Source organism: Suillus clintonianus (assembly GCF_016758775.1).
Source record: "Suillus clintonianus strain FC179 chromosome Unknown DEU56scaffold_165, whole genome shotgun sequence".
Classification (NCBI taxonomy): domain Eukaryota; kingdom Fungi; phylum Basidiomycota; class Agaricomycetes; order Boletales; family Suillaceae; genus Suillus; species Suillus clintonianus.
Window position 1 is genome coordinate 22,457 of NW_024539389.1, and position 23,644 is coordinate 46,100.

Here is a 23,644-nt window from a genome sequence, read left to right on the forward strand (position 1 = left end):
GCTTTCTTGCCGTCAGAGTAGAAAAGTACTCTGCAATCGGCGGGGTGCGTGGAGAGATGGTTGACGAGGATGTCGGTAAGAGCACGGTCGCTCTGCCACTGGATAGTCAGGCAGGGTACATGCTGTTCTGGAGGGGGTTTGGCTGGTCCGCAAGTGTTTGGACCTTCGTCGTCCATCGACCTGGAGCAACGCACTAGAGGGTTAGCTTTCAAGCGTGCAGAACGGCGTACACATTGGCGAGAAGGAGGCATGGTTGTTTGAAACTCTGCCAGCGATGCCGGCCTGACCTTCAATTGCAGTCCCAGCGGCCGAAGTGTTGGAAGCCGCTTAGCCACGAGTTGAAAGCCTTAGTCAGAGTTCAGCGAGCTTTCAAACATTTCTAATTTTTATTTTGAGTACCACTAGTATGTACTGAATCCTACTTGCTCATGTTGTTGCTTTATTTTAATGTTGTGTAGTTGTTGTGTTATAAAAAACGGGTCAAAAGTTTTGCAACTCTGGGCAAGAGATAGTAAAAGGGTATAATATTGTCTTATAGCTAGATGTATGTACTAATCTACAATATTTAAGCTTGATAACCGGCGGTTCGGTGGGCTATTGTGTCCACCCCGTCATGCTATGCTGACGCGCATTTTTGCCGTTGGTCTGTACCGATGCATTTGAATAATTCACGTCATATTGCTCAGTGAAATTATTGTCCGACTCTTCAGTATCGGTAGTGGTAGGACGTCAAAGAGACATAATGAACACGAGTGTGATTACGTATATGCAATTGCCCTGCTATACTTAGTCAGCCGATGAAAATCGATGATAGTTGGTTCGTTGCTCTGCGTTCTCCTATTTCCTTGTGCGCACTGCACTATGGCGCTCTGCAGAAAAGAATTTCTGGCGATACAACAGATTCGAATTCATCGCCACTTCAGACAGTGGTGATCTCCGTGTCAATGTATTTATGTTTGGTGCGAATACAGCTTCCGCCGAAGATGGTATCTATGTGTTGGACGTGCACGAACGACTATTCTCGACCTCCGCACTGACCCCTTTGCTCACGGTCAATTATATACAGCGTTATCGAGAGTAAGGACACGGAGAGACACTATCCATATTTACGGAGACGAACGAAGAACAAGATTCTGCAAACATTGTATTTTCCGAGTTATTATTTTAAACACAATGCTATTATATACAATGAATCATATATACAATATCAGCCATATCATAACACACCTAGTCGTCTTTAGAATCATATATACAATATCAGCCATATCATAACACCCCTAGTCGTCTTTAGAATCATAACGCCCAAATCCGCATGCCCAAACCTTCTGCCAATCTTCACGAGCATACCTAAAGTGTAAACGAGAACGGGACACCTTGAAACGAACATCATCCGACACAATACACTCCTCTCCGGGACCCCTCTTGATAAACCCACTCGCCACCCACGGAACAGGGTGGCGCAGCAAGGATGCAGACAACATCAGCACCTCCACATGCAAGGGCGATCCCGTTGTGATCAATGCGGATGAATCGAAAGGGCGTCTGACATGCGCATAGGCCAATGACACTGTTTGAAGCTTCTGGAAAGAACCCCATGGAGTGCGCTCCATCCACTGAGGCAGGTCGTACATTTGAGCATAGATCAGATCATGGGCAAGCCAACAAGGGTCAATAAGCCCAGCCCATCCCTGGGGGATGTCCGTGAGGGGTCCCCATGGGGTGTTGTTGGACGTGTTGTTGGAGGCGAGGTGAAGGATCGAAGCAACGAAAGCAGATCCATGGGAAGTACCCATCAGGAACTCCCATGGTCTGACGCTCTCTGCCTTACCAGATAGCGTCAGAGTTTGGGTTTTCCAGGGAGGTGGGGAGTGTTCGTTGTTGACGTCTGTGTCTGTACGGGACTCCCATGCAATTTCCAGGCAGTCTGAAAGAAGGTCCAGACTTGTTCGTGCTATAATTAAGAGATCATCATACATGTGAGGCGGAATGCAATGTTTCCGTATGCTGGCTCCCAGTATTTCCATTTGGCAGTGCAAGAGGGGGCATTTATACCCGACTTCGCCGCTGCGATCGACACGTTCCTGATGAAGCAACCTTCAGCATGATAACGAGAACCAAAGAAATATGTTAGACTCACAAAATCGGGATATTTATGGTGAGAAACGCGGCGGTGCTGCGCCTGCTGCACTGAGCTCCCCGGGTGGGTAGGAAGACGGCGCTACATGGTGCAACGGGCTGGTATCCAACTTGGTTCAACTCCGGAGGGTAAGGTCCCAAACGTTGAGGATGTATTTGATACTGGGGATGGAGTTGATACTGGGGTAAGAGTCGATGCTGGGGGTAGGGTCGATGGAGGCGCGGTTGATACTGGAGGTGCGGTTGAAACTCGGGGTGGTGTTGAAACTCGGGGTGGGATGGGCCCAGGATCGATGACTGGCCCATTTGAGCCGCGTGCTGATCCATGGTCGATGATCAACAAGGTCAGAGTGAAATATTGTCAGTGGTGCGAGCCGCTAGCCTGTGCAAGGACCAGATGAGCGACAGCAGGCGAAGTAAGTGTACAAGAGTAACTCAGTGCACAAATTTGATAGCAGATGTGGAAGGGAAAATGCGATAGATGAAAAGGATACAAATGACAGTATTTAAACTGTTGGAATATTTGCCACTGCAGTTCGTGAATATGGCTTGGATGCGTTTCTTCCTTTTTTCGCTTGCAACATAACTTGTTACCCAGACTAAGCGGCACAGATACAAAGGAATGTATCCTTTGATTCTGTCAACGAACAATGCAACAACAACAGGCCACCCGGATATTTGCTCGTACGGCTTTGGGGATGATCAATTAGGTCGGAGTATTTTCCCCTTTGTCTGAGTATGTTCTTCGTGCACATGGATCTGATAGATACTGCCGACAGTCAGTGGCATCGAAAATTGCATACTCGACAATCTAATTGATAAGATTTATCAACATAAACACATCGAACGGGAGAGCACACCAATGAATGTGTCCAACCACTAATACAAGGACACTTCACTCCAGTGCGTCCAAGTGGCGTCGCGTCCCCGGGCCGCTAGGAACAAACTAAAAGTCCATAAGTCTCCAAACGGACATCGAATATGATCTCCGCACCTAAATAACATGCCATACCATCAAAGAACAATCAGTCATCGTGCTCTTAACGAGCAGATACAACTTACTGCCACCGGCTCAAAGCATTTCATTTTACATTCATATTGATTTGCAATACTTGGATTTACAGCTCAGAGACGGGTCTCTGCCAGATCTTGTCTGCTTAACAAAGAGATTCATGTTGTAGGTAGTTCACGGGGATACAGAAAAGTCGGCGGTGCACGTTTGGCAATGTGTCCCCATCCGATGAGCACATATCGTGACGGTCCATCGCATGTTCTCAGTGTCCGCAAGTGTGGAGTTAACTTCCTGAGTGCTGTGGAACATGTCAAAGGATCACGGGAGCGAAGTCAAGGTAAGAGACGTCACGTACCAAGGTCAAGCGCGGTGAGTAACTTTGCCCCACGAATCGCCTGGCAGATGTAGTATCCTTCATGGAAGGTAAGACTGCCTTGTACCTGTGCGAGTTTGGCGAGTGCTGGTCATCGATTTGACATTTGATGTTATTTTGGAATGAATTTGGGTAGGAGTACATTATCTGCCCGCCGTGCGCTTGTGCATTCCTACGACGGATCAAAGTGTTTGTGTTCAAGAAGTCCCAGTAAAACCGGACAACCGCAGCATAGAGGGTCTGCACAAGCTAACGCGTTTCTTTCTTGTGTGCCGTCCATTGTTTCGATCAGGCCTGGCTTAGGAACACGAGGTAAAGTTTATTGATGCCCATAAGTTTGGTGATTCTGCGGACATGCTTCTCTGTCATGGTGCAGACCTCAAGCACAAGGACGATCGGAAGGACCAAATAAGCACTGTGACTTAGGTCTGGTACATGAAGTATTCTGTACCGTACAAAGCTGCACACGCAGCTGTACCTCCCGTCATTGCGAGTGTCATTGGATAAAATGGTGGTTTTAGAGACCGTCGCAGATGCAAGAAGAGGTATGTCAATGACCAAGCTGCCGCGGTGCATGTTCATCAAACGTGAATCAAGGAGTGATGCTAAAGCTCACCGGTAGCTATTCCGCTGCCATTCCTTGCGTCACCAGCCGCTAGGACATACGCGGCGCCGCCAAAAACGAGGGAGAAGCCAACTCGATGGAGATATGGAGGAAAGTAAACATTTGGACGAAGGACAGTGGATGGAATAACAGCTGAGGCTGCGACTATTCATTCAAAAAAATTTCAGATAATAGTGATATGAAGCGAAAACCTCGATCGACACGCACATAATGTCCCCAGAGCAAGAACGGGCCCCCTTCAAAATTCAGTCAATCAATGTGCCAGAATAACACGGTGATATAGCCAGTGGACTGAACTTGGATCGTGCGTATGGCTGGAAGTGAGCGAATACTCCAGACGCCGTATGGGACGTAGAAGGACTCGACAAATTTGCGCGTTCAGGAGGCTCCTTTTCTTCCATCCCACCAATTGGGTTGTGTTGAAATGTAAATTTTCAACGTGAGTGGCACGATGTAGGACTTAGGGTTTGGACTGTCCGGGTATTCATTTGAATCCCGAATGGGGAACACATGCATTTCTCGGAACATGTTTGTGGAGCAGTACTACAACTAGTGCCGCCAGCACGGAATACACGAGGATACTTTTTAGCTTATAGTCAGGTAAGAGAAGATTTACCTCTTGTCTTCCCGAACAACTTTTTTTTTTTCAACTGAACGATGCCCTCAACTATCATCCAGGCCGGGAACACATGGCATGGCTTTAGCAAAATCCAACATTTGATCATATTGTATGTCCTCATCCCGCCTATTAACTAAGCGAGCTTCTAAAAGATTAAGTTGACTTGATCCATTCTACTAGTGGCGATTCGTATAGCAGCGTACGTTGGGACTATCAAGCTTCTTCCCATCCGACAATCAAGAGCCCACTGGGAGTGACCTATCCCGGGGTAACATACGCAGAGCCTGGAAAGCCGAACTGGGTCGGACATCTCGTAAAATTGCGCTCACCCAAACTGGTGTACGACTATGCCAGGGGAAGCGACTTTGTGTCTTCTCTAGAGAGACAGATCATATACCAGTTCCTTCCGAATGTCGGGAGGAAGCCATCATCGGCCTCATGGGAACCACAAGACACACTCTTTAGTGAGTACTCTTGAGTCGCGTTCTTGGTCTCTCTGACGGGATCTACGTCGATCTACGACAGTGACATGGATTGGGATCAACGATCTTGCGTAAGATCGTCGTCCTGCTGTCTTGAATATAAGTTGATTCTGAATTCCTCAGCCTCATCGAAGACATGGATGGCGTGTTCAACACGCTGAAGGGGCTTTTCCGGTACCAAGAGAGACTATACGCCTCCGGAGCTCGAAACTTCCTCTTATTTGATCTCCCTCCAATTCACCGATCACCCTCAGGTATGGCCGCATCGTCTCCAGTGATTCATATATTCATTTCAAACGTAGTTCGAGAAGATACCAGTACCGTACTGGAACAGTATGAGACGTGGAATACGACATTAGAGAGAGAACTCCAGAGTTGGGCTAGATCCCATCCAGACATTACCGCCTTTCTCTTTTCCTCATGGGACACATTTACGCGCGTTTTGGATGACCCAAACGCATTTGGATTTGATCCCAGCGACATCAGTCAAGCTGGGGGCGCGATATGGGTAGATCGGCTGCGTCCCACGAGTGCGATGCATCGAATCATTGCGGACGATCTGGTTTCGTTCTTGGACGTTCATTCACCGCATGTCCCGGATCAACAAGAGTTCTCCCATAATCGCGCTTGCTTCTCCGCAAACAATGCTGTATGAGAAGACGAGTATGTGAAAAGGCATAGGACGGCGCGGGCGCTTGATAGTTGCCTCAGGCAGGAACTACTAGCATTTTAAGTCCTCGGCTACCACCCGTTATTTATCACGTGAACGTATCCAGCACGTATAATCCTACCACATTACATATCAGCGAGTCAAACAACACATTCATGCAAACATGCACACTACTGGCAGTGTACATTGGCGAGGTCGACTTTGCCTGCGCCACCTCGCAATTGAAAGTACTTGAACAGCTGATGAACGTTTGAACGTTGAACCCTGAAATTTGTTTGGCATGGTCTCCCGGGTCTGGTTGTCGTCAATGCGATCTTGATGCGTCGTTCTCATCAGAACGTAAAGTCATTATCATTACAAGCTCAAAGGAGCACAACAACATTGATGCTGCCCCAACGTACATGTTACTACGAGGGCAAGTGATGGGACAAAAACCCACAAAAAATGAACAATCCCTTCCAAGCGGATATACGATCTCGCCGCCCTCGCTCAGTTAGGCCCGATGAACTGATATAATATCCGCCTGACAAGCCCAGACAGATGCTGTGGGTCGTTCTGAAAAGAGTGAGCTTTCCGGAGGATTTCCCACCACAGACAGAATCAAATTTACCTGATAAATACTCTGGACGTCACAAAAATAACATCAGGGTGGCGCTAGAATAAGATAGCAACCTCGCACTCACCATAACCATACTCATTCCCATCGCAGTGAGCTAGTACATGTTAGTACATCCATCCATCACGAAACTGAACACTTACAATCATCTCCCCAAAGTGACCGGTGTGGAACACCCAGCCCCTGCCTCGTGCCGTCAACCAGGCACTTTCCAGGCCCTTCGGCAAAACATACATCGCGAGCTCTCCTCGCCTGCGCTTTTCCTCGACAAGAAGTGAAAGCGCACCAAACAGTCCACCGAGTGCATAGGAATATTTTGACGCAAAGAAGTCGATAAATTTCTGTGGGAGCTTGACTAAAGTTTGGGAGGACAGCATCTGGTAGAGGTAATGCTTGAAACAGAACCACGCTACGGAGAGGTGTTAAATGCCAGGCAGGGACAAAGGGACGGTAGTACATACTCTGGAACGTAGCAATGAACGTTGCTAAGAATGCAGAACTCCGTATCGTAGCCCACCCTGCACGCCCAAGCTTGTGCAATGGGTTCTTGAAGAACGCATGCCGCTTGAACAATATCATCGGGACAAAATGCAGAGCACCATAGATTGGGAAGGCCCATTTGAATACTGTGACGAAGCGTGGTAGCGGCACATGTGTGCATGACTCCACCCAGGGGTGCACGGCGGCACAGGGAGCGTAGGGCGGCCCAAAGTCAGGAGACGAATTGGTAGCCAGTGCCTTTCTAGCGAGAAGAGTGGCCTGATGTGTGGGGATGATGTCCTATTATGCAAGTGAGAGGCGTCGCGAGGAGAATCAGCATAAACAGTGCACCTCGCGGTTGAGGATCTTGTCGAGGTCCTGTATGTCAAACGTCCCAGTCTGGTTCATCTCTTGGACTATCTTGATCGCGCTCGCCGGAGCGCCCGACGCAGTTGTAAGCCTAAATTTTTTTGAAAAAAATCGCTGCAATAAATATCAATCGACTGACCACGTTATGTATGATCGCGGGAGCGTCTCCGGTCGAGCAAGGAATCCGTGCACAATTTGTGCAGAACTATTCATACATCAGAACTAAGGCCTCTACCATAATGCATTACCTATACCAAAGACAAAACATGAGCACATCTCCATAGGGTAGATGAAAACCGTGCTTCGTAGTAAACGCGTTATATGAACCTTGAAGACCCCTAAACATCATTTTGAAATGAATCATTGCATCATCATAAAAATAGAATGGATTACCGAACGAAGAGTTGTTGTGCGATGACAACCCTTCTTGATCGCTTTTCAAACATAACCGCGAGGCCACCGGCTAGAGCACCAGCAAACATAGCGTGCCACCGTCGCGTCTTTTTACGCACCCAAATTTGATGTGCTTGAGCACTTAAGGAGAGGCGCGGCTGTCTGGCTGAGAGAGGAACTTCGAAAGGCGTTGGTGGGGCTTCGATATCTTCATCTTCGTGCTCGTCCTCAAATGGTGAGGGTAGGTTTGCGCGTTCATTGACGGGAAGGATGACGGGGAGGGCGTTAAGTATCGCCTTGTAAATAGTCACGAAGGAGCCTGTGAAAACCATAAGACAAAGCTTGCAAAAGATATTACAACATCTGTTCGCTCACCAAGCATGGCTGCGAATCTAAACGAGTCCTTTCCAAAGATTGCATGTTGAATAAGTGAAAGCCTCATGTGCCTGTACGACTCAATCGATCAGGGATCAAAGCGAATGTCCAGTTCTAACTCACTTTGGTACCTTTCCTATTCTTATCGTGGCCAGCACAAGATTCACGCTTGCACGGAGAGCAAAAGCAATCGTTGCAGCCCCTACATGTCAAACATTGTCAACATATACTACTTACCGTGAGGGTGCCAAACGATGACTCACTCAATCCTCCACGCCCCGCATGCTCCATGCACTCCCAAAGATCTTCAAGCTCGGCAGCAGGCTCGCCGCGCTCCCTCCAGACAATCCTTCGGGCTTCCCGGAGTCGCTCTTGGTGGTTTGCGAGTGCAACGAGGTTCTCGAAAGAGGCCATCGCACGGCGCGGTGCAAATTGAATATATGATGGCGTTCGCGACATGGCAGCCTTATGAGGCGCTCGATTACTAGGCTCTGGGGAGGCCATGGCCTTTCAAACACAGGGAGTCGAAACTTTGGGGAGTTGCCTATATGTATACGTCTTGGCGCTCGGGTGCAAACTTCAAAGCATGTACACGGAGTTAACGCTATTACATCCGGACGATTCAAAAAGACGAAGTTACTAAAGCTAATGCATAGCTTAATATTGGAATTCGACTACGTCTAGTCGATCAACGTTAATGTTCAGTTGAATACACCTTTGCCAACCCCTAAGGTGCGTCTTGGTCAAACTCAAACTGTTGGGGGTGAACAGCGCAGCATACGTGGAATCCTAGGTACCCAACAGCAGGGGAAAGAAATATGTGCTGGTGTTTGTCAGTCGGCAACTTTAAGTTATGTTGGTTGTAGAAACAATCGATCAGCCATCAAACACACAAGTTACAACGCAGATCATTTATTTGCAGATGTACTAGAATGAGAACAAAGGTACACGAGAATCTGTAACGTAGAGAGATGTTAGTCAGTGATGCGTTTCATGCGAGAATACCAATAAAGATCAGACGAGATAATGATTCCGGTTAGACTGTTTCCTCAGCGAACGAATTCTCGGTTGAGGGAGTCTGTCTTGTCATCGTAATACGAGAATTGGAATAGCACGTACGCTAACGGTTCTTGAAGTATTCAAGGAGCACGTTGAGACCTTCACTCTCTACACCATAGTCCTTGACAACGACACAAGAGCAGCCAACGACCTTGCGGGGGTTGCCTTCCTTGTCGATCTTGCAAAGACCTGCCCAGGTACCCAGGATCTTGCCATCTCCAACCTTGATCAGGTTGATTTTGTGCTCTGCGCAGAGTGCCTCGATGAGTTTGATGTACTCAGCCTCCGTGCAGGTCTCCACAAGCACACACAAGTGGGCCTGGCGCTTGTCCAGCGCCTTGGCGCACTCGCGGAGACCACGAGCGAGACCGTCACGAACAAGGGCGTTCTTCAGAACTTGCTACACGATCAAAGTTAAGAACTGGTAAAACCTGACTAGGGGGTTCGCGTTCGCGTACCTGAAGAGCGTCCTCAACGGACATTTTGCCCTTCGGAGCCTCGGTGGTTACCTCGACCTCAGCAGCCGGGGCGTCAACTTGAATTTCATCTCCAGCGTCAGACATCCTTTATTTCTCAATCAGAGAAACAACTGGACATTATCATAGACGACATACTTTTGGGATTAGATTACAGAATTTGCGATGTCTTCGTCCGCTCTCGTTGATGTGATGAAAAATAAGGTTTCGGCCAGCACAAGGTTTTGTGCGTGTCCAGAGTCCGCTCGGAAAGAGCCGTTATCCCATTTGACTTGATCCTTGCGCTCTGATTGAGGTTGGCCTTACACTTTGCACCTGATCATCGACCACAAAAGCAGTCAGATATGGTTTGTTCGCGTTCCCTGATGCTATGGCAGTTAGATTATAAAATTTGCTAGAGTCTCGCATTCGTTAACGCGCTTGAGTGCAAAGAACGTACGCGCCAGAGTGTTACTACCCTAGGCAGTCTTCATTAAACCGATCGTTTACAGCGCACAGTGACGAGATTTGGGCTGTAGCATGGACGGCCAATAATACGGCCGTGTCCGCTTCCGCAGATGGCACAGTGAAGCAGTGGGATTCCACCTCTGGACAGGTGTCGATGTCGCGTCCGCCACACAACCTTGCGATAGTTTCTCTGTCCGTCTCACCTGATGGGAAATTTGCGCTGTACAACGGTCTCGATGGTACAACATGGCTTTGGGATCTCCAGGCTGATACCGTGGTCGGGCGTCATGAAAGCTACGACCGTTCTTCAGTGCAAGGCGCTGAGCCTTGTGAGTTGCGCGGACTCTAAGACAGCATGATTTCTCATGATGTTATATGTGCCCAGCGTGGTCTGTGTCACTCAATCCAAATGGCGCGACGTATGCGGGTACCAGCAGCTCTGGAAATGTGAATATCTATTCTGCGAACCCTGACTCTTTCGGAACACGACAAGCAATCTTGGCAAGTGGTAGGAGCAGACACGGTATGGATTGCGTGCATGTGAGTTTCTTGTATTCAATATTGCGATGTTTCAAATTCCAAGGATCCCAGAACTCTCGCGATAACTAACGAATCGATTCTGTCTAGAGTCCAGATGGTACTCGGGTGGCATTTTCGAACGAAGCTGGCCAAGTCTTTATATTTGACCTGGAATCACAAGCTTTGACATCAACCTATTCTTCGCATGCCATGTGTGTAAGATCGTTGGCATGGTCATACGATGGGCAGGTTCGTTTCTTCAATTTTATTGAGAGAAAGTAGCCTGAGCGAATGGCGTCCAGTTGTTATTGACAGCCTCTGACGACAAGCGCCTCATTCTTCACGATGTGCGCTCAACCCCATCCGGAAAACCTGGTTCTGGAGCAGTAGCCACGCTTACAGGCCACTCTTCTTGGGTGCTCAGCACTAGCATATCGCCGGATGGACGTCTGGCTGCATCAGGGTATATCATGTTCTATCAAACATAACCTTAGTAATCTACGTCCTCTAGGTCTGCTGACAAAACAATCAAGGTGTGGGACTTGTCGGCACGCGCAGCAGTCTCGACGCTCCAGGAAAGTGGCGAGGTATGGAGCGTTGCATGGTCCCCCAAACCACCCGCTCCTGGATCCGCGGGTGCATTTCTTACTGGAGGACAGGATGGACATGTACGATGGTGGAGATCCGCTGGTGCCGGTGCATAGTGTGGGTAGGATAGCAGGTCATTTTTGGTCCCCTTGTACCGCTGAAGTTCATCGTTTTCCCAACCGCTGTAGATCCCAAACTAAACGAATGAATGAAGCGAACGTCTTGCCTTCATATGGAGAATCATCCATGAATTAAATCAAACACCTCCCAGCTATCTAGGCTTTCTATGATCGCTCTGAGTAGTCAATGAAACGCTCTCCTGCCTTCTCCGTATTTGATGAAGATGCTGATGAGTCAAAAATACCACTCAAGGAATAAGCCATGTCCTGGTTACGAATGGTTGTCCTATAGGATGCCCATGATAGACGTTCCCGACATGAAACCTATGAGTTCATTCGTCGGAATCCTCGTGGTTTTGGAGATAGCAATCACGATAATATCTTCGCCGTGTTTGTCGTTTTTGTCGGTGAGCGCGTCCAGTCCCATCTGTAGAATTTTATGACATGTGAGGAGAGGAGCTCTTGTAGAGTCCAACGACTTCCCAAGGCAGACGACGCACGCCCATGAGTTTCCATGCCATTTGAACATGAAACGAATGGACTGGTCAAGCTCCAAGGTACTCGGCTTGTCGATGCAGCAAGTATTAGACCATACGAAATCGCAGTCATGCGCTCTGGCCTTCTCGCAGAAGTTCGTGAGTCCATGGTGCACAGAAGTCACGGGTTTCTCCTCCTGTAGCATATCATGATACGACACCTCCATGTCGAACTATCGGTGCGAGAGGATGACACATCTCACTTCATGCCTCACCAACTCGTGAAGGCCTTCCTTGGCCAGCGTTGCAGTTGTTTGTTGGCCTTTTGACCGGTGATGCTATCGATGGTAGGCTTAAAATAACGTTTGAAAGAACTTCATTTGGGAGATGTGGAGCAATTTGATGGGTATCGCATTGAAGACACTCGTGGAAGACCTGGTTGGGCAACGGCAACGTGTACATGTTCTCCATTATGTGCGAACTTGATAACAGCGCTGTCAATGATGCAAGTTGGACATCATGCTGAAATTTGGTGCCACAGCCTGAGGGGGATGGGCTTACTTTTGCTTCATAGTACGTACTAGATACCATGAAAAATGCTTATTCGGCTCTTCTGTACGCGTTTATGTGAACCTACAGCGGCCATCGCCAAACGGTAAGTGGTAACCGTAATTTGCCCACATGCAGGCAATGTCGTACAGCGGTAACTTGGTGTCAGGGAGTTTGATGGGGATGACCACATCACAAGGCTCCGATGTCTCGAAAGTCAGTGCAGGACGGCTCGCATAAATTCTGGGCTTCATGGAGGCAATGCACTGCAGCGAATGTACATAGCAAAGGCCGGCTCGGTGACGTTCTGAACATATATTGGCAGATTACCATGTCTTGAGCGTCAAAGGTGGTTCAAAAGTTCTTTTCGTTCTGGAAAGTTAAATATAAACGCGAACTTCATGTATCCCTTCTAGAGCGTCTAAAGAGTCTCTCAGTCACCCACCACTACCAGCAGTCGTCGATCGTGAGTTACTCACTATGCATATCATGATCTTGTTGCCTAACATTAGCAGATAACTTTCAATTCACTATGCGCGACTCGGGCGTTCCTATGGTGGTCGACGACTACATAGGCGCTTCCACTGCTGACGATAAGGGCTTCAAAGATCTCGTTGACGAAGTATTCAACGAGTATATTGCCAACGAGATGCCCATTCGTCTACTTTACATCAGTGGAGATGGTCAGGAGAAGAATTTTAAACTGGTAGACAGGACCGACGTCAAGCTGCACTTCAAATCAGTCCCTGGCGACATTTACAAAGAATTTCGCAATGAAAGGCTATTCGACAGGGAGGGCAGTATCAGGAAGCGGGTGAAGGAGAAAACTCAAATATGCCATATTCTCCCATAGATGGCTGCCCAAAGAGCTCTTGTATCAAGATATATCGACGGAACCGATGAAAGTCCGGGATGAGCTCGAGCCCGGGTGGAAGAAACTTCAGGAGTTTTGCCGTAAAGCGAAGGATGACCATGGCTGTGAATTCGCCTGGTCAGACACATGCTGCATAGACAAAACAAGCAGCGCAGAGTTGGATGAATCCATCCGCTCGATGTTTCGCTGGTACAGGAATTCCCATACATGCATCGCATACCTGTCGGAGACGGCAAACCTTGCGGCTCTTGAAGGCAGGACTTGGAGGAGGGTGAAAACGGTGAAAGAGTGAAGGTTGATATTTGGTTCACAAGAGGATGGACGCTTCAAGAGCTCCTCGCTCCGTCGCGAATCAAGTTCTACGGAGCCGACTGGAAGCCCCTCATACCGCTCCGCTACTCCGAGAGCGACAGAGTCAGCATGACCATCATGCGAAAGATATCAACAATCACGCACATTCCTCTCGAAGATCTTGAATCGTTTATCCCTGGCACAAATCGAGTACCGGAAAAGATGTTGTGGGCGTCTAAGAGGCGAACGACACGCATCGAAGATACCGCATATTCTCTCATCGGAATATTCGATGTCAGCCTCATGATCGCATACGGCGAGGGAAATAGGGCCTTCTTCCGTCTCATGGAGGAGATAATGAAGAGATACGACAAATGGGACATGTTTCTCTGGAGTGGTCAATGCTCCCACTACAATGCGACCCTTCCCGAGGCTCCGCGCTGTTATCCGGTGGGATATCGGGAAACGCTTGTGAAGCGCCCGCACGAAGCAGGCAATGAAGAGGAATGGAATACAGCGAGCTGCGGGATTGGAGATAGGCTCTTTGCCTTGACCAACCATGGCCTCCGAATCAAGGTGCTCGTACTGGACGTCGATTTACGACACACAACAGACGAGTCGCACGATTCAAGATGCCTTACTTTCGGGCGTGCAGAGTTCGAGGTGGTGGCAGTGAGGCACATTGGAGCAAAACGCGAACCTCGTTGCACCATCTGGGCAATAGGTATCCTGGACTACTGGGTTGACGTCAGTGGGATGGGTTTCATCGACAGGTCTAGGGAATTTACCGCGTTTCTGTTGTCCATGGATAGAAATCCATCTCCAGATCCCAGGTGGAAGAAGGAGATGACAAAGGAAGTTATCAAAATTCAACCAGACGGTCATGTAGGACACCCTTTGAGCCAGTTGTATCTTTAACGATATGTCAGGACTCATGCTCGCAACACATACAAACTCTTTCATCAATACTTGTATCGTTCCTTGTCGTTCTTGCTACTTGCTGGCAAAGGTTGGTAGCGGAGTTACAATTATTACCAGCAAGTTTCATCGATCGTCTACATGCATTGTATCAAGTTCCAACACCGTGACATTGGCCAGTTCTTTGTGATCTTGTTCAATTCCTTCTTTCCTGGTGAAGTTTGAAGGTCCAGGCTGAGTCCGGTTGTTTGTCTGGCTATGGAACAAGCCTCATCAATCATCAACGGTCTTTGTTATACCGACTCGCTGGCCCAACTTTCCATTCCTTCGGTGCCACGCTGGAGTATCAAAGCATGCTGCATTCCACAGCTTCTGGAATAGTTGCGGTGGGCGGCCGTCACTGCTACCCTTTCTCAAACACGAATGCGATACACCAGTGTCTGCCTAAATTCTAACCTGCAGTACAGTACTACTACCAGTGGTCTGCTCATTGCGTCACGAATCACGATGAGTCTTATACAGAGTACAGCTATCGTACAACATGCCAAAATGACAGGAACTGCCATACTGGTAGTGGAACCTGTATAACTGACTCGTATAAAGGACCATTCGGCACTGCCAGCTGGGCCAAGCGCTCATATTATAAATGAAACAGAATTCGGTCTTGCTACCTTTCCTCCGTTCCCTCTTGTTCACGCCACTCATCAACGTCGTCACTACTCCACCCAAGACTTTGCTACTTCTTAGGTGAGTATCTTAATTAACCACAGATGGCACAACATGACATGGCTCAATATCTGATTGCAGCATGAGTTCAAATGAGACGTTTAGAGAGCTTGTCTCCAGAATGTTCGACGAGTATATCATCAACGAGATACCCGCACACCTCCTTCAACTGCATCCCGATAGAGGCCCAATCGAAACGATAGAGGTGGTTGACCGATTCTCCTTGCGTTCATACTACCAGACCACAGTCGACAAGATCAAAGAGGATGATATCGTGCCCAATGTTCACGAAGAATGGGAAGACGCTATCTTAAGGTTGATAAAAGAGAAGGTCCAATATGCCATCCTGTCTCATCGATGGGTTGACGGAGACTCAGAGACATCGTTCCAATACATGCGGTCAAAGGTCAAAGTCGGGTCTTTTGATTCCCCAGGCCACGTGAGTGGACTTGGGAAGTTATACGCGTTCTGCCAAAAGGCACGCAACGACTTCAATTGCTCGTTCGCATGGTGCGATATGTGCTGCATAGACAAGACAAGCAGTTCAGAGCTCGACGAGGCCATCCGTTCCATGTTCCGATGGTATCGCAATTCACACATATGCATCACCTACTTCCCAGAGACAGAGGGCATGGACGATCTCGCGAAGGAGGAGTGGTTCAAAAGAGGTTGGACGCTCTTGGAGCTCCTTGCACCACTCCAGATGAAGTTTTATGGAAAGTGGTGGGCGCCACTCAGGCCCCTTCATGAGTCGGAGAACGACAAATGCAACTGGATCTTACTACAAGAAATTTCGCGCATTACACGTATACCTGAGATGGATCTCAGGGTATTCACACCTGGGACGAACCGGGTGCAAGAAAAGATGGTATGGGCATCCAACAGACGAACGACGAAGGTAGAAGACATCGCTTATTCCTTGATCGGGATATTTGATGTTAGCCTGATGGTGGCATATGGCGAGGGAAAACGAGCCTTCTATCGTCTAATGGAGGCCATCTTGCAGAGATGTGACAACTGGGAGATCTTCTCTTGGAAAGGATCCTCGTCCTCTTACAACGCCGCCCTTCCAGCTGATCCTAGCTGCTATCCTGCAGTGGGCAACACAAGTGATTTTGACGCGGAAGAACAGGCTAACAATGAGCGCTACATAATCGGGGATAAGCTATTTGCCTTGACTAATCACGGACTCAAGATCAACGTGCTTTTGATTCGAGTCGAACAAGTGTATGAGGCAGTGGTGGAAGGAACGCATGGCTCGAAGAGAAGACTCGGTTTCAGTCACGGGGAGCTGTGGAATGTGGAATTAACCTGCATGCATTCCAAATATGATCCTCGTGCGGAGTGGGCATTCGGCATCATCGACTTTTGGCAACAATACGGAGGCGGGGCCTTTGGCTTTCTTGACCCCTGCAGGAGGTCGCGCCCGTACACGGCATTTCTGTTGTCGTATCACCCAAATGCATCTGCTGATGCTAGATGGAGGAAGGAGATGACGGAGGATATTGTGCACGTTTGGCCTCGGAGTCATATGAGGGATTCACTTACCCTCTTGTACCTGTAGACAGCCGGCGGTAGTTGAAACGGTTGACCATTTATGGAAGTTATATTTTGGCTCTCGCGAGATGTTAGTTCAAATAGTTCAACTGAGCTCGTCTCACAAGGAGATCGGTTGTATAATCCCCACACTCGGCAGTCACCTGTAGTAGGCTTTTAGCAGTGCTGCACAGGATTTGAATCTTTTCCTTTGACGTCTGATGCGCATTGCCAGGTGCGGCAGTCATAGCCACAGATATCAAGGAAGGCTGTTTTCTTGCATCTCACGATCGCGGGAAGGGCCCAGCCCTGGCTTGTATTATTGGAGTTTTATATCTTTGGTACGTGACTACACACTGACAGCCTCTGACAACTTGTTCGAGCAGTTGCCAAAGGCCGAGCATTCCCCTTCTAGTATGCGGCCATGGCAATTCACTAATCACTAGTTGTCCACAAATCATGCTAACATCGCCCCTATGATCTAGTGATATCAACTTACGTCGATCATCAACTGAGAGTTTCATCCCGCTTTGAATCCGATCATTTGTTATATCCCGACAGTGAGCTATACATATAAGACAGTCGCACGGACTTGCAGCGCTCACAACTCCGGAATCCTCGTCACTCTGCAGCTGGTCATGCAAACCCAGGCGACTAAGCGAACCTCGCAGAAACAAGTGCCTTCATTTGAAATCGGCTCAAAGACGCCTCCAGGTTCACTCGTGTCTATTACACAAGTGAAGGGGCACCTCCGTCTCCTCAGAGCGTTCCATAATCTGAGGGTTATAGTAGAAGAATGTAAGGACCGCAGGATTCCTGCCTTTGCAGCACAAATGGATAAAGATAGCCGCTGGGTATGGTTTATCACACTGGCTATCGACAGGTTCGTCGAGTCACTTCCATTTGACGTACGCATCATGATGGCTGGTCAAGATTTGAGCGATGGGTCAAATCCCTGGAGTGCGTACCTCTTGAGAAGTTCATCAGTAAACAGTTTCCACCTATTGACGTGTGGATGGTTTGGCATGCCTATCTATTGAATCCATGGTGAGTTTTATACTTTTTAACCATGCAGAATCAATGACTTGAAATTTTGCCTTCGGCAGTTGGTACGAAGAAGACTGTGAACGTCTCGCCGTTCTTCAGCAGCTTCGCCTGCTCAACGTGTTCGTTGTCGCTTCTGTTAGTCATCACTCATAGTTATATCCCCGGACATAATTTGACTATGGGCAGATCAATGTTGGGAAACTTGCAAAGAATCAACCATCTCAATCGCGCATTACTGCGTGGCACAAACAAACAGGCTCATTTTTCGATCCATTTGATGCCATGGAAGAATTGACTCATAAACAAATGGAGTGTCCTCGGTGTCGGACCCGTGTCTTCGTTCGTGAGTCAAAGGTCCATTCACTGCTTCGGAGGCTAAAGTATCTTGCAGCGTTTGTTAACGATAATGGAACTGGGTACTCAGAGCAGCAGTTTAGTGCTATATGTCCCCTCCCGGGATGTAGACTGAAGATAACAAAGGGGAATCTAGCCGTGGCAAAGTTCGTGCGAGATCTCACAGAGTCAGAAGATGGGAACGAGAATTATATGGCGTTGAGTGGCACTCCGTTCAACTTTATTGCTATCACTGATAAGATTACAGCGGAAGTTTGTTCTTTGGAAACGGAAAGCGAGATCCCCGACGGGCGAAGGCAATAAAAGATCAACTCACGCGGTCATCACAGTTCTGTCGCAAGAGTTCTTCGTCTTCTAACCAGCGCATTGCTCGACTGGACTGGGAGAAAGAAATCAAGGAAAGCATTGGCTACTCCTGGCCACTGTTAAGAGACGCTATAGCAATAGCTCTAAGAGACCAACCAGAGGCGACGTATGTGACCCCACAATATGCTAGCAATAATTTCTCACCTCAATTAAGGAGGACCACAATTTTGAGCGCGTATGAAGATGACAGTCCATTCTCTATCAACCTCATTTCCGCGGTGAGTTGAAATATATATTTCTTTTCTCTAACTATAACATTTTCCGGCTAGGTGTTGCGACAGGGTATATTTACTAAAAGGATAAATGAATTAGGCTGGCTTAGACCTGGCGCATTCAAGGACAGCGATAAGTTACAAGTCCTGGAACATGCTCTGCTTCGTTACCACTGGTAAGGAGTATATTCATCGCAAGATCACGATGATGGACGACCTGATCGTTACCCTAGCTTCCTCGATCTAGCAGCAGCCTCACCGAATCTGATGCCTGTTCCTACTATTGATATTGATCTGATTTGGCACAGCCATCAGCTTATGGGAGGCAGGTACGGTGTTGATTGTGAATTATACATTGACCGTCGTGTTGACCAGTGAGTGAAGTCTCTTGGTTCGTAGCTATCGGATCATCTAATTTATATTGCAGCCCACTTGCTACAGAAGAAGCCATTCTTTCGAAAGCCCTTGATAATACTTGTCGTGCATGGCAGGTAATTTGGGTCATATTTGTGGTTGAAAATCAATTTTACTGATCAAGACTCAGTCGCGATTTCACGTCCCATACATGCAGTGCGGATGTCCTTCGCCAGACGAAACTGTATTTGAGAGGCTTATCCGCGTCCTCAGACAGTACACAGGAAGTCGAACGCGTCTTCAGGCGTCCCTCCATCCTGACCATATACCCGCCACGCATCCAAGCCTTCATAATGCTGTCCTCGACCCAGAACGTGGAGCCTTTGGATCATTCGGCAAACCTGCTCATCCGCAACGAGACGAGAAAGACCTCGTCAGACTTTCTCGTCCATTGGGGGTTCGGAAGAAGCGTTCGAAAAGGACTGATCCGGAATCTCCCCCGCAGTTGGATGAGGGCTTTGTTGCTGAGAAGATGACTGAGGAACCTGCGCCCCTCAGTCCCGCACCTCCATATGTCGGCCATGGATTTTATGCATGATGTTTGACCCCGATGTTCTGATTAATTACTTGATTGATGTATGTTTAATTTTACACGGAACTTTGACGAGATCTGTATGATCGATTGGCTTCATTTCGCAACCGAAGTGCTCTGGTATGGAGGATCTTCGTGTGAACCCGACGCAGCCATCTCTGGCGAGTTTACACTTTGGTTGTAGTTTTCTCTAGAACTTCATCCCTCCAAATATTCCCCTTGTTTGATGGTGGGATATGACTTACCAGATCAACAGCACTGAATTCCAAGTACCGTCATGGTAGCTATAGACTGCAAGTCGAGCAATGTCGACGACACACGATTTCATACCCTTCGAATGTAATTTCCATCACGGCTGTCTGTTTTATATATCGCAACACGAACAATGAATATGAGCGTAGCACGTAAAAGTACGGCCCAAAGTGTGGATTTGGCAGAGTGCAGCCGCACAACAATACATAAACATTTAAATTTACTGGCAACACATAACTTATAAGTAATCAGAACATAAATTTTTTAAATACAATAGTCAGAAAGTCGGACAAAAAAAAGCAGAATACAACAGTCTACTTCATACATCATACATCATCACATTAGGCCCAAGGGCCAGGGACGGATTCGATGGAGCTGCTAGCCCGAGGCGCGGTAGTGGAAGAAATAAGCTCCTTGATCAAGTTGGTCAAAATGTCATCCTCGCTGTTTTTAGTGGTGGGAGGATGGGTAACCATTTGCTCTGTCACATGTACCTCTCATCTAAAAAATCCCATCATGAGATGTTAATGAGAACAGACAAAAATCAGGAGCGTGCCTCGGCTGGTGTCCTTGTGGTGCGGTTCACGGAATGGTCCCTAATGATGTCTGGGGCCACGACGTGGAGCGTGCCCAATGCTAGTCATGGCAGTGATGATGATAACGATAAGATGCCTGGAAACATCATTGCTGCAGATGCGAGTCAATATCCTCTTTATCACTACACTAGTACAAAGAGAAGTGAAATACCTTCCACTAGATTCCTGTCCTTGTTCCTGTTGCACTTCCATGTTATCTGGAACAACATTCTCTTGGGCAGCGGATTCAGTCGTTTTCATAGCAGTTCGGACAGCTCCGCCGAAGTAATAGAGAATTCCACCAATGGCCGCTATAGCCATCTTATTAGCGAGCTCTGATAATTCTGGATCAGAGGAAATGGTTGTCCTCAAGAAAGACGCTATGTTATGAATGACAGATGATGCTCTGGTGCTGCTGTTATTAGAGTTGTCCGGAGTAGGGAGGTGGGGATCGTCAATGAAGGCTGCGGTGGAAGCTTCATTGGAGTCATAAACGCGGGCCTGTGGCTGCGGTAGCACAGTGCTAAAGTCTTGTACTGAAAGTCTGATAAGATTGTATTTCTCATCGCCGAGGGTGATATAGTAGTCCTGTAACTCCTCTTCGGAGCTGAAGGTCACTTCGTCCCCATCTTGGTCAAGGTATGATACCCCGACATTCTCGGTTGCAATTCCGAATGCCGTACCAATCTTGAAGGATAAAAAGGCCCAATCCGGGTGGGCGGAGAATGTCAGGCGACGAGTGAGCCCGCCTTTCGAAATCTTGAACAGTGCAGTTGTGTTAGCCATGAGGGATGAAGGCGCTAAACTCTCAGGAGATAAGGCACCTTTTAAGCTCCGACGTTGCTGTGGCCGCACGGCAAGCAAGTCACTGCGCATGCAATACGATCCTGAACGTTGAACAGTGGTATGCATCACTCATCGTACACCCTTTCTGCAAAGATAGCCAAGCGACTATCAATGTCAGCGAGGTCATTCAACTGCAAAGTTAATTTAAATCATTTATCATACAAAGTCATGAGTGCGCGTGACCCGAGGTTGATGTTCAGTGCACTCAATGCTGCAAGCTCAGATTTCTAGAGGTCAAAGGGTTGCAGTCCAGGGTTGCTACCAATCTGCCAAGGTCGTTGGACTTTGGTATGAGGTAATGCCTCGCTGTGTAGCCCAACGCAGCAAAACCTGAGTTTTGGCTGTTAATTATCTTGCGTCAGATATCATCACAAATGAGGGATATTGTACACCCATGCCACTTGACCTTGGCCACAGCGGAAGACACGTTGTACTTGAGGAGCAAAGGAACACCCGGGCCTTTGTCGATACCAAGTTCGACGTAGGAATGGGTCCAAACGATGAGTAGGCAGTCACAGCAATACTGAACGTCTTGCAAAGCTTGACAAGGGCTTCTTGGGTAAGGTATCGGTGCAGCTCAACCTGCAACACCTGGGGCTCGTACTCGGCATGATACCGGAAAACCGTTAAGGATCAAAGATCCCTGGCAGTTGCCGGAGGTAGTATTCGTGAAAATGCATTTAAACATGTCAGAACTTTTTTTGGGGCATTTTTAGCCATTATAATCTATTAAAATGAATACCCATTTCGAAGCAGTAGTCAGCATGACAATGCCACTAAAAATGACCCGAAATGCCATTGAAATGCCGCTGAAATGCAACTGAAATGCCCATAGAAATGCTTCTTTGACCATTAAACTTCATTTTGTCTCATGGTAGCGCGGGGTTCAACAGTCAGCATTTTAATGCCCAAAAAAGATTTCCGACACAACTTACATAATTCATGCAACTTCAAGTTGAATCACCGTCTCATGCCAATTGTTTTCGTCAGTTTTCATCAAGTACGTCGAACGAACTCATACGCGTATCAAATCACCTCAGACGTGGACCCCGTGGCTATTCGCACTATACTTACACCCTTTATCCTGTTACAATATCCCCCAGCACAGCCCTTCGGACAGGGCACCGCGTCTTAACAGTTTCCTTTGTTTGTTGCGGTATATAATTATAGAAATTCTCTCTCTCTCATCAACGAGTTACTCCATGCTGTCCATCCTCGAATCTGCGCAGACTTCTTGAATTGGTTGTTTACTACGGACGACTGGCTGGATGAGTTCAATGTTGACGGTACAATGGGAATTCGTGAATGCTGTATTTCTGCATTTCGTGATCCCATTAATTTCCAAGCCGACAAACTTACTGGAGAAATGTGCAGATCGTACGCCGAGCTATTGCACCAACCCACCTTCTAACCGTATGTATGGTCCTTAGGTACTTCGGCCGCTTAAGTCAGGGACACTAGTGGCCCCGGCTGCCCCGAGCGGTTTATTCACAGAATGAGCTTGTTCTTCATCGCTGTAGCTAAGCAAGCCGACGACGGTGTCAAGGGACATACACCTGATGTTAAATCTTACATCACAACGAGGCGAAACACGGGCTGCCGCGGCTGCATGCCTTGTTTGCTAACGATCATATCTGTTGGACCAATGTAATGTCCCATTCTTCTTGAAACGATGTGGGCACTGCAGCTGATGTCGTTTCGCACAGGACATTTTCCCTTATAACGTGGAACAGTCTCACCGCGACCCCCATAATATTTTTGCCGTACTCATGCTCGAACAAGGCCTAGACCTGTAAAGCGCTTTTGAATGCGCCGGCGAGCTATGCAATGGCACCATCCAGCGCTTTGAAGAGAATCGTGCCATTCTCCCCTCGTGAAAAGGTTGATATACAGGTGGCTACCTATGTTGGAAGGTTGCAGGACTGGATTGTCGGTGCGCTGCACTGGTCCTTTGCTTCCACCCGCTACTTTGGGAAGGATGGACGCACTGTCAAGCGAAACCGAATCATCGAGCTACTTTCCCAAATTCCCTTGCTAGACGCGCTGTGGATACCGAGATGGGCGTGGCACAAAATTCAACGTGCCTGTGACGACGGTAAATTGGAGACTTGATGTGTGATTGTCAGACTGAAGCGGCTCGTTGAGTCATTCAAGCCGTCTACATTTAGAAGTAGTCCACTAGCTTATCTCGTTGGCCAGGAATATAACCACGCACATCAAGAAACCCTTTTCTGTTCTGGCCAAGAATCAGAATCTCCAACAAAAGCAGGGGTCAAAAGTCTGGCCAAGTGCAAGCCAAGAGTGTAAATTGCAACTCA

At 47.9% G+C, this 23,644-nt stretch overlaps 12 protein-coding genes across 12 annotated transcripts; 6 read left to right on the forward strand and 6 right to left on the reverse strand.

Annotated features, from left to right (window-relative positions):
• Nucleotides 1-1,195: 1,195 nt before the first annotated feature.
• Nucleotides 1,196-2,497, reverse strand: DEU56DRAFT_985028 (uncharacterized protein). The gene is made up of 3 exons (XM_041360027.1): nt 2,138-2,497; nt 1,975-2,081; nt 1,196-1,924 (listed from the first exon to the last, which is right to left on the reverse strand). The coding sequence occupies exons 1-3, from the start codon at nt 2,461-2,463 to the stop codon at nt 1,278-1,280; spliced, it is 1,080 nt and encodes a 359-aa protein (XP_041201616.1). The 5' UTR covers nt 2,464-2,497; the 3' UTR covers nt 1,196-1,277.
• A 1,446-nt stretch (nt 2,498-3,943) lies between these two features.
• On the reverse strand, nt 3,944-4,547 carry DEU56DRAFT_748621 (uncharacterized protein; the record flags this gene model as incomplete). The annotated part of the gene is made up of 4 exons (XM_041349370.1): nt 3,944-4,083; nt 4,138-4,290; nt 4,354-4,382; nt 4,444-4,547. 4 exons carry the CDS (start codon nt 4,545-4,547, stop codon nt 3,944-3,946), a joined length of 426 nt encoding a protein of 141 aa, XP_041201617.1.
• Nucleotides 4,548-4,663: 116 nt separating this feature from the next.
• DEU56DRAFT_176514 (uncharacterized protein) lies at nt 4,664-5,986 on the forward strand. The gene is made up of 5 exons (XM_041344923.1): nt 4,664-4,874; nt 4,946-5,229; nt 5,291-5,318; nt 5,371-5,501; nt 5,550-5,986. The coding sequence occupies exons 1-5, from the start codon at nt 4,804-4,806 to the stop codon at nt 5,900-5,902; spliced, it is 867 nt and encodes a 288-aa protein (XP_041201618.1). The 5' UTR covers nt 4,664-4,803; the 3' UTR covers nt 5,903-5,986.
• On the reverse strand, nt 5,987-8,748 carry DEU56DRAFT_932890 (uncharacterized protein). Its single transcript, XM_041358743.1, has 11 exons — nt 8,414-8,748; nt 8,274-8,352; nt 8,151-8,221; nt 7,776-8,094; nt 7,637-7,720; nt 7,522-7,587; nt 7,365-7,473; nt 6,995-7,313; nt 6,677-6,942; nt 6,597-6,630; nt 5,987-6,486 (listed from the first exon to the last, which is right to left on the reverse strand). The coding sequence occupies exons 1-11, from the start codon at nt 8,652-8,654 to the stop codon at nt 6,407-6,409; spliced, it is 1,668 nt and encodes a 555-aa protein (XP_041201619.1). The 5' UTR covers nt 8,655-8,748; the 3' UTR covers nt 5,987-6,406.
• Nucleotides 8,749-9,046: 298 nt separating this feature from the next.
• DEU56DRAFT_840980 (50S ribosomal protein L30e-like protein) lies at nt 9,047-10,199 on the reverse strand. The gene is made up of 4 exons (XM_041354969.1): nt 9,824-10,199; nt 9,668-9,773; nt 9,270-9,609; nt 9,047-9,106 (listed from the first exon to the last, which is right to left on the reverse strand). The coding sequence occupies exons 2-3, from the start codon at nt 9,770-9,772 to the stop codon at nt 9,271-9,273; spliced, it is 444 nt and encodes a 147-aa protein (XP_041201620.1). The 5' UTR covers nt 9,773; nt 9,824-10,199; the 3' UTR covers nt 9,047-9,106; nt 9,270.
• DEU56DRAFT_176675 (WD40-repeat-containing domain protein) lies at nt 9,920-11,527 on the forward strand. Its single transcript, XM_041344924.1, has 8 exons — nt 9,920-10,032; nt 10,084-10,120; nt 10,177-10,461; nt 10,518-10,672; nt 10,760-10,900; nt 10,954-11,114; nt 11,163-11,372; nt 11,428-11,527. Exons 1-7 carry the CDS (start codon nt 10,030-10,032, stop codon nt 11,353-11,355), a joined length of 975 nt encoding a protein of 324 aa, XP_041201621.1. The 5' UTR covers nt 9,920-10,029; the 3' UTR covers nt 11,356-11,372; nt 11,428-11,527.
• Nucleotides 11,528-11,644: 117 nt separating this feature from the next.
• On the reverse strand, nt 11,645-12,040 carry DEU56DRAFT_748632 (uncharacterized protein; the record flags this gene model as incomplete). Its single annotated transcript, XM_041349371.1, has 1 exon — nt 11,645-12,040. The coding sequence occupies one exon, from the start codon at nt 12,038-12,040 to the stop codon at nt 11,645-11,647; it is 396 nt and encodes a 131-aa protein (XP_041201622.1).
• Nucleotides 12,041-13,011: 971 nt separating this feature from the next.
• Nucleotides 13,012-14,602, forward strand: DEU56DRAFT_840989 (uncharacterized protein). Its single transcript, XM_041354970.1, has 6 exons — nt 13,012-13,197; nt 13,237-13,288; nt 13,319-13,337; nt 13,380-13,413; nt 13,453-13,479; nt 13,516-14,602. The coding sequence occupies exons 1-6, from the start codon at nt 13,033-13,035 to the stop codon at nt 14,464-14,466; spliced, it is 1,248 nt and encodes a 415-aa protein (XP_041201623.1). The 5' UTR covers nt 13,012-13,032; the 3' UTR covers nt 14,467-14,602.
• Nucleotides 14,603-15,400: 798 nt separating this feature from the next.
• Nucleotides 15,401-16,231, forward strand: DEU56DRAFT_710242 (uncharacterized protein; the record flags this gene model as incomplete). The annotated part of the gene is made up of 1 exon (XM_041347480.1): nt 15,401-16,231. A coding segment is annotated over one exon (831 nt), but the record flags the coding sequence as incomplete, so codon positions are not given.
• Nucleotides 16,232-17,243: 1,012 nt separating this feature from the next.
• On the forward strand, nt 17,244-19,726 carry DEU56DRAFT_176716 (uncharacterized protein). Its single transcript, XM_041344925.1, has 11 exons — nt 17,244-17,611; nt 17,662-17,775; nt 17,835-17,910; nt 17,962-18,118; nt 18,167-18,326; nt 18,377-18,601; nt 18,650-18,713; nt 18,765-18,883; nt 18,941-19,081; nt 19,135-19,198; nt 19,252-19,726. The coding sequence occupies exons 1-11, from the start codon at nt 17,367-17,369 to the stop codon at nt 19,657-19,659; spliced, it is 1,773 nt and encodes a 590-aa protein (XP_041201625.1). The 5' UTR covers nt 17,244-17,366; the 3' UTR covers nt 19,660-19,726.
• A 350-nt stretch (nt 19,727-20,076) lies between these two features.
• DEU56DRAFT_840998 (uncharacterized protein) lies at nt 20,077-21,300 on the reverse strand. The gene is made up of 2 exons (XM_041354971.1): nt 20,653-21,300; nt 20,077-20,592 (listed from the first exon to the last, which is right to left on the reverse strand). Exons 1-2 carry the CDS (start codon nt 21,264-21,266, stop codon nt 20,502-20,504), a joined length of 705 nt encoding a protein of 234 aa, XP_041201626.1. The 5' UTR covers nt 21,267-21,300; the 3' UTR covers nt 20,077-20,501.
• A 1,682-nt stretch (nt 21,301-22,982) lies between these two features.
• On the forward strand, nt 22,983-23,552 carry DEU56DRAFT_841002 (uncharacterized protein). Its single transcript, XM_041354973.1, has one exon. It carries the CDS (start codon nt 23,154-23,156, stop codon nt 23,436-23,438), a length of 285 nt encoding a protein of 94 aa, XP_041201627.1. The 5' UTR covers nt 22,983-23,153; the 3' UTR covers nt 23,439-23,552.
• Nucleotides 23,553-23,644: the final 92 nt, after the last annotated feature.

Excerpts from the sequence above, each read along its gene's own strand:
- DEU56DRAFT_176514 (XM_041344923.1), top strand. The coding sequence starts at position 4,804 with ATGCCCTCAACTATCATCCAGGCCGGGAACACATGGCATGGCTTTAGC. Across the intron at positions 5,230-5,290 it reads ACCACAAGACACACTCTTTA|TGACATGGATTGGGATCAAC; the intron begins GTGAGTACTCTT and ends GATCTACGACAG. Across the intron at positions 5,502-5,549 it reads AATTCACCGATCACCCTCAG|TTCGAGAAGATACCAGTACC; the intron begins GTATGGCCGCAT and ends TTTCAAACGTAG.
- DEU56DRAFT_985028 (XM_041360027.1), bottom strand. The coding sequence starts at position 2,463 with ATGGATCAGCACGCGGCTCAAATGGGCCAGTCATCGATCCTGGGCCCA. Across the intron at positions 2,082-2,137 it reads ACCATAAATATCCCGATTTT|GAACGTGTCGATCGCAGCGG; the intron begins GTGAGTCTAACA and ends TTGCTTCATCAG. Across the intron at positions 1,925-1,974 it reads CATTGCATTCCGCCTCACAT|ACTGCCTGGAAATTGCATGG; the intron begins GTATGATGATCT and ends ACCTTCTTTCAG.
- DEU56DRAFT_176675 (XM_041344924.1), top strand. Across the intron at positions 10,462-10,517 it reads AGTGCAAGGCGCTGAGCCTT|CGTGGTCTGTGTCACTCAAT; the intron begins GTGAGTTGCGCG and ends ATATGTGCCCAG. Across the intron at positions 10,673-10,759 it reads ACGGTATGGATTGCGTGCAT|AGTCCAGATGGTACTCGGGT; the intron begins GTGAGTTTCTTG and ends GATTCTGTCTAG.
- DEU56DRAFT_176716 (XM_041344925.1), top strand. The coding sequence starts at position 17,367 with ATGCAAACCCAGGCGACTAAGCGAACCTCGCAGAAACAAGTGCCTTCA. Across the intron at positions 17,911-17,961 it reads ACGTGTTCGTTGTCGCTTCT|ATCAATGTTGGGAAACTTGC; the intron begins GTTAGTCATCAC and ends GACTATGGGCAG. Across the intron at positions 18,327-18,376 it reads GGGAACGAGAATTATATGGC|CGGAAGTTTGTTCTTTGGAA; the intron begins GTTGAGTGGCAC and ends ATAAGATTACAG.
- DEU56DRAFT_841002 (XM_041354973.1), top strand. The coding sequence starts at position 23,154 with ATGGCACCATCCAGCGCTTTGAAGAGAATCGTGCCATTCTCCCCTCGT.
- DEU56DRAFT_840989 (XM_041354970.1), top strand. The coding sequence starts at position 13,033 with ATGCCCATTCGTCTACTTTACATCAGTGGAGATGGTCAGGAGAAGAAT. Across the intron at positions 13,198-13,236 it reads AGGGCAGTATCAGGAAGCGG|ATGGCTGCCCAAAGAGCTCT; the intron begins GTGAAGGAGAAA and ends ATTCTCCCATAG. Across the intron at positions 13,480-13,515 it reads CATACATGCATCGCATACCT|GACTTGGAGGAGGGTGAAAA; the intron begins GTCGGAGACGGC and ends TCTTGAAGGCAG.
- DEU56DRAFT_840980 (XM_041354969.1), bottom strand. The coding sequence starts at position 9,772 with ATGTCTGACGCTGGAGATGAAATTCAAGTTGACGCCCCGGCTGCTGAG. Across the intron at positions 9,610-9,667 it reads CCGTTGAGGACGCTCTTCAG|CAAGTTCTGAAGAACGCCCT; the intron begins GTACGCGAACGC and ends TTGATCGTGTAG.
- DEU56DRAFT_932890 (XM_041358743.1), bottom strand. The coding sequence starts at position 8,654 with ATGGCCTCCCCAGAGCCTAGTAATCGAGCGCCTCATAAGGCTGCCATG. Across the intron at positions 7,588-7,636 it reads GTGCTCATGTTTTGTCTTTG|TTCTGCACAAATTGTGCACG; the intron begins GTATAGGTAATG and ends ATGTATGAATAG. Across the intron at positions 6,631-6,676 it reads GTCACTTTGGGGAGATGATT|CTCACTGCGATGGGAATGAG; the intron begins GTAAGTGTTCAG and ends AACATGTACTAG.
- DEU56DRAFT_840998 (XM_041354971.1), bottom strand. The coding sequence starts at position 21,266 with ATGGCTAACACAACTGCACTGTTCAAGATTTCGAAAGGCGGGCTCACT. Across the intron at positions 20,593-20,652 it reads GGACAGGAATCTAGTGGAAG|CAATGATGTTTCCAGGCATC; the intron begins GTATTTCACTTC and ends TCGCATCTGCAG.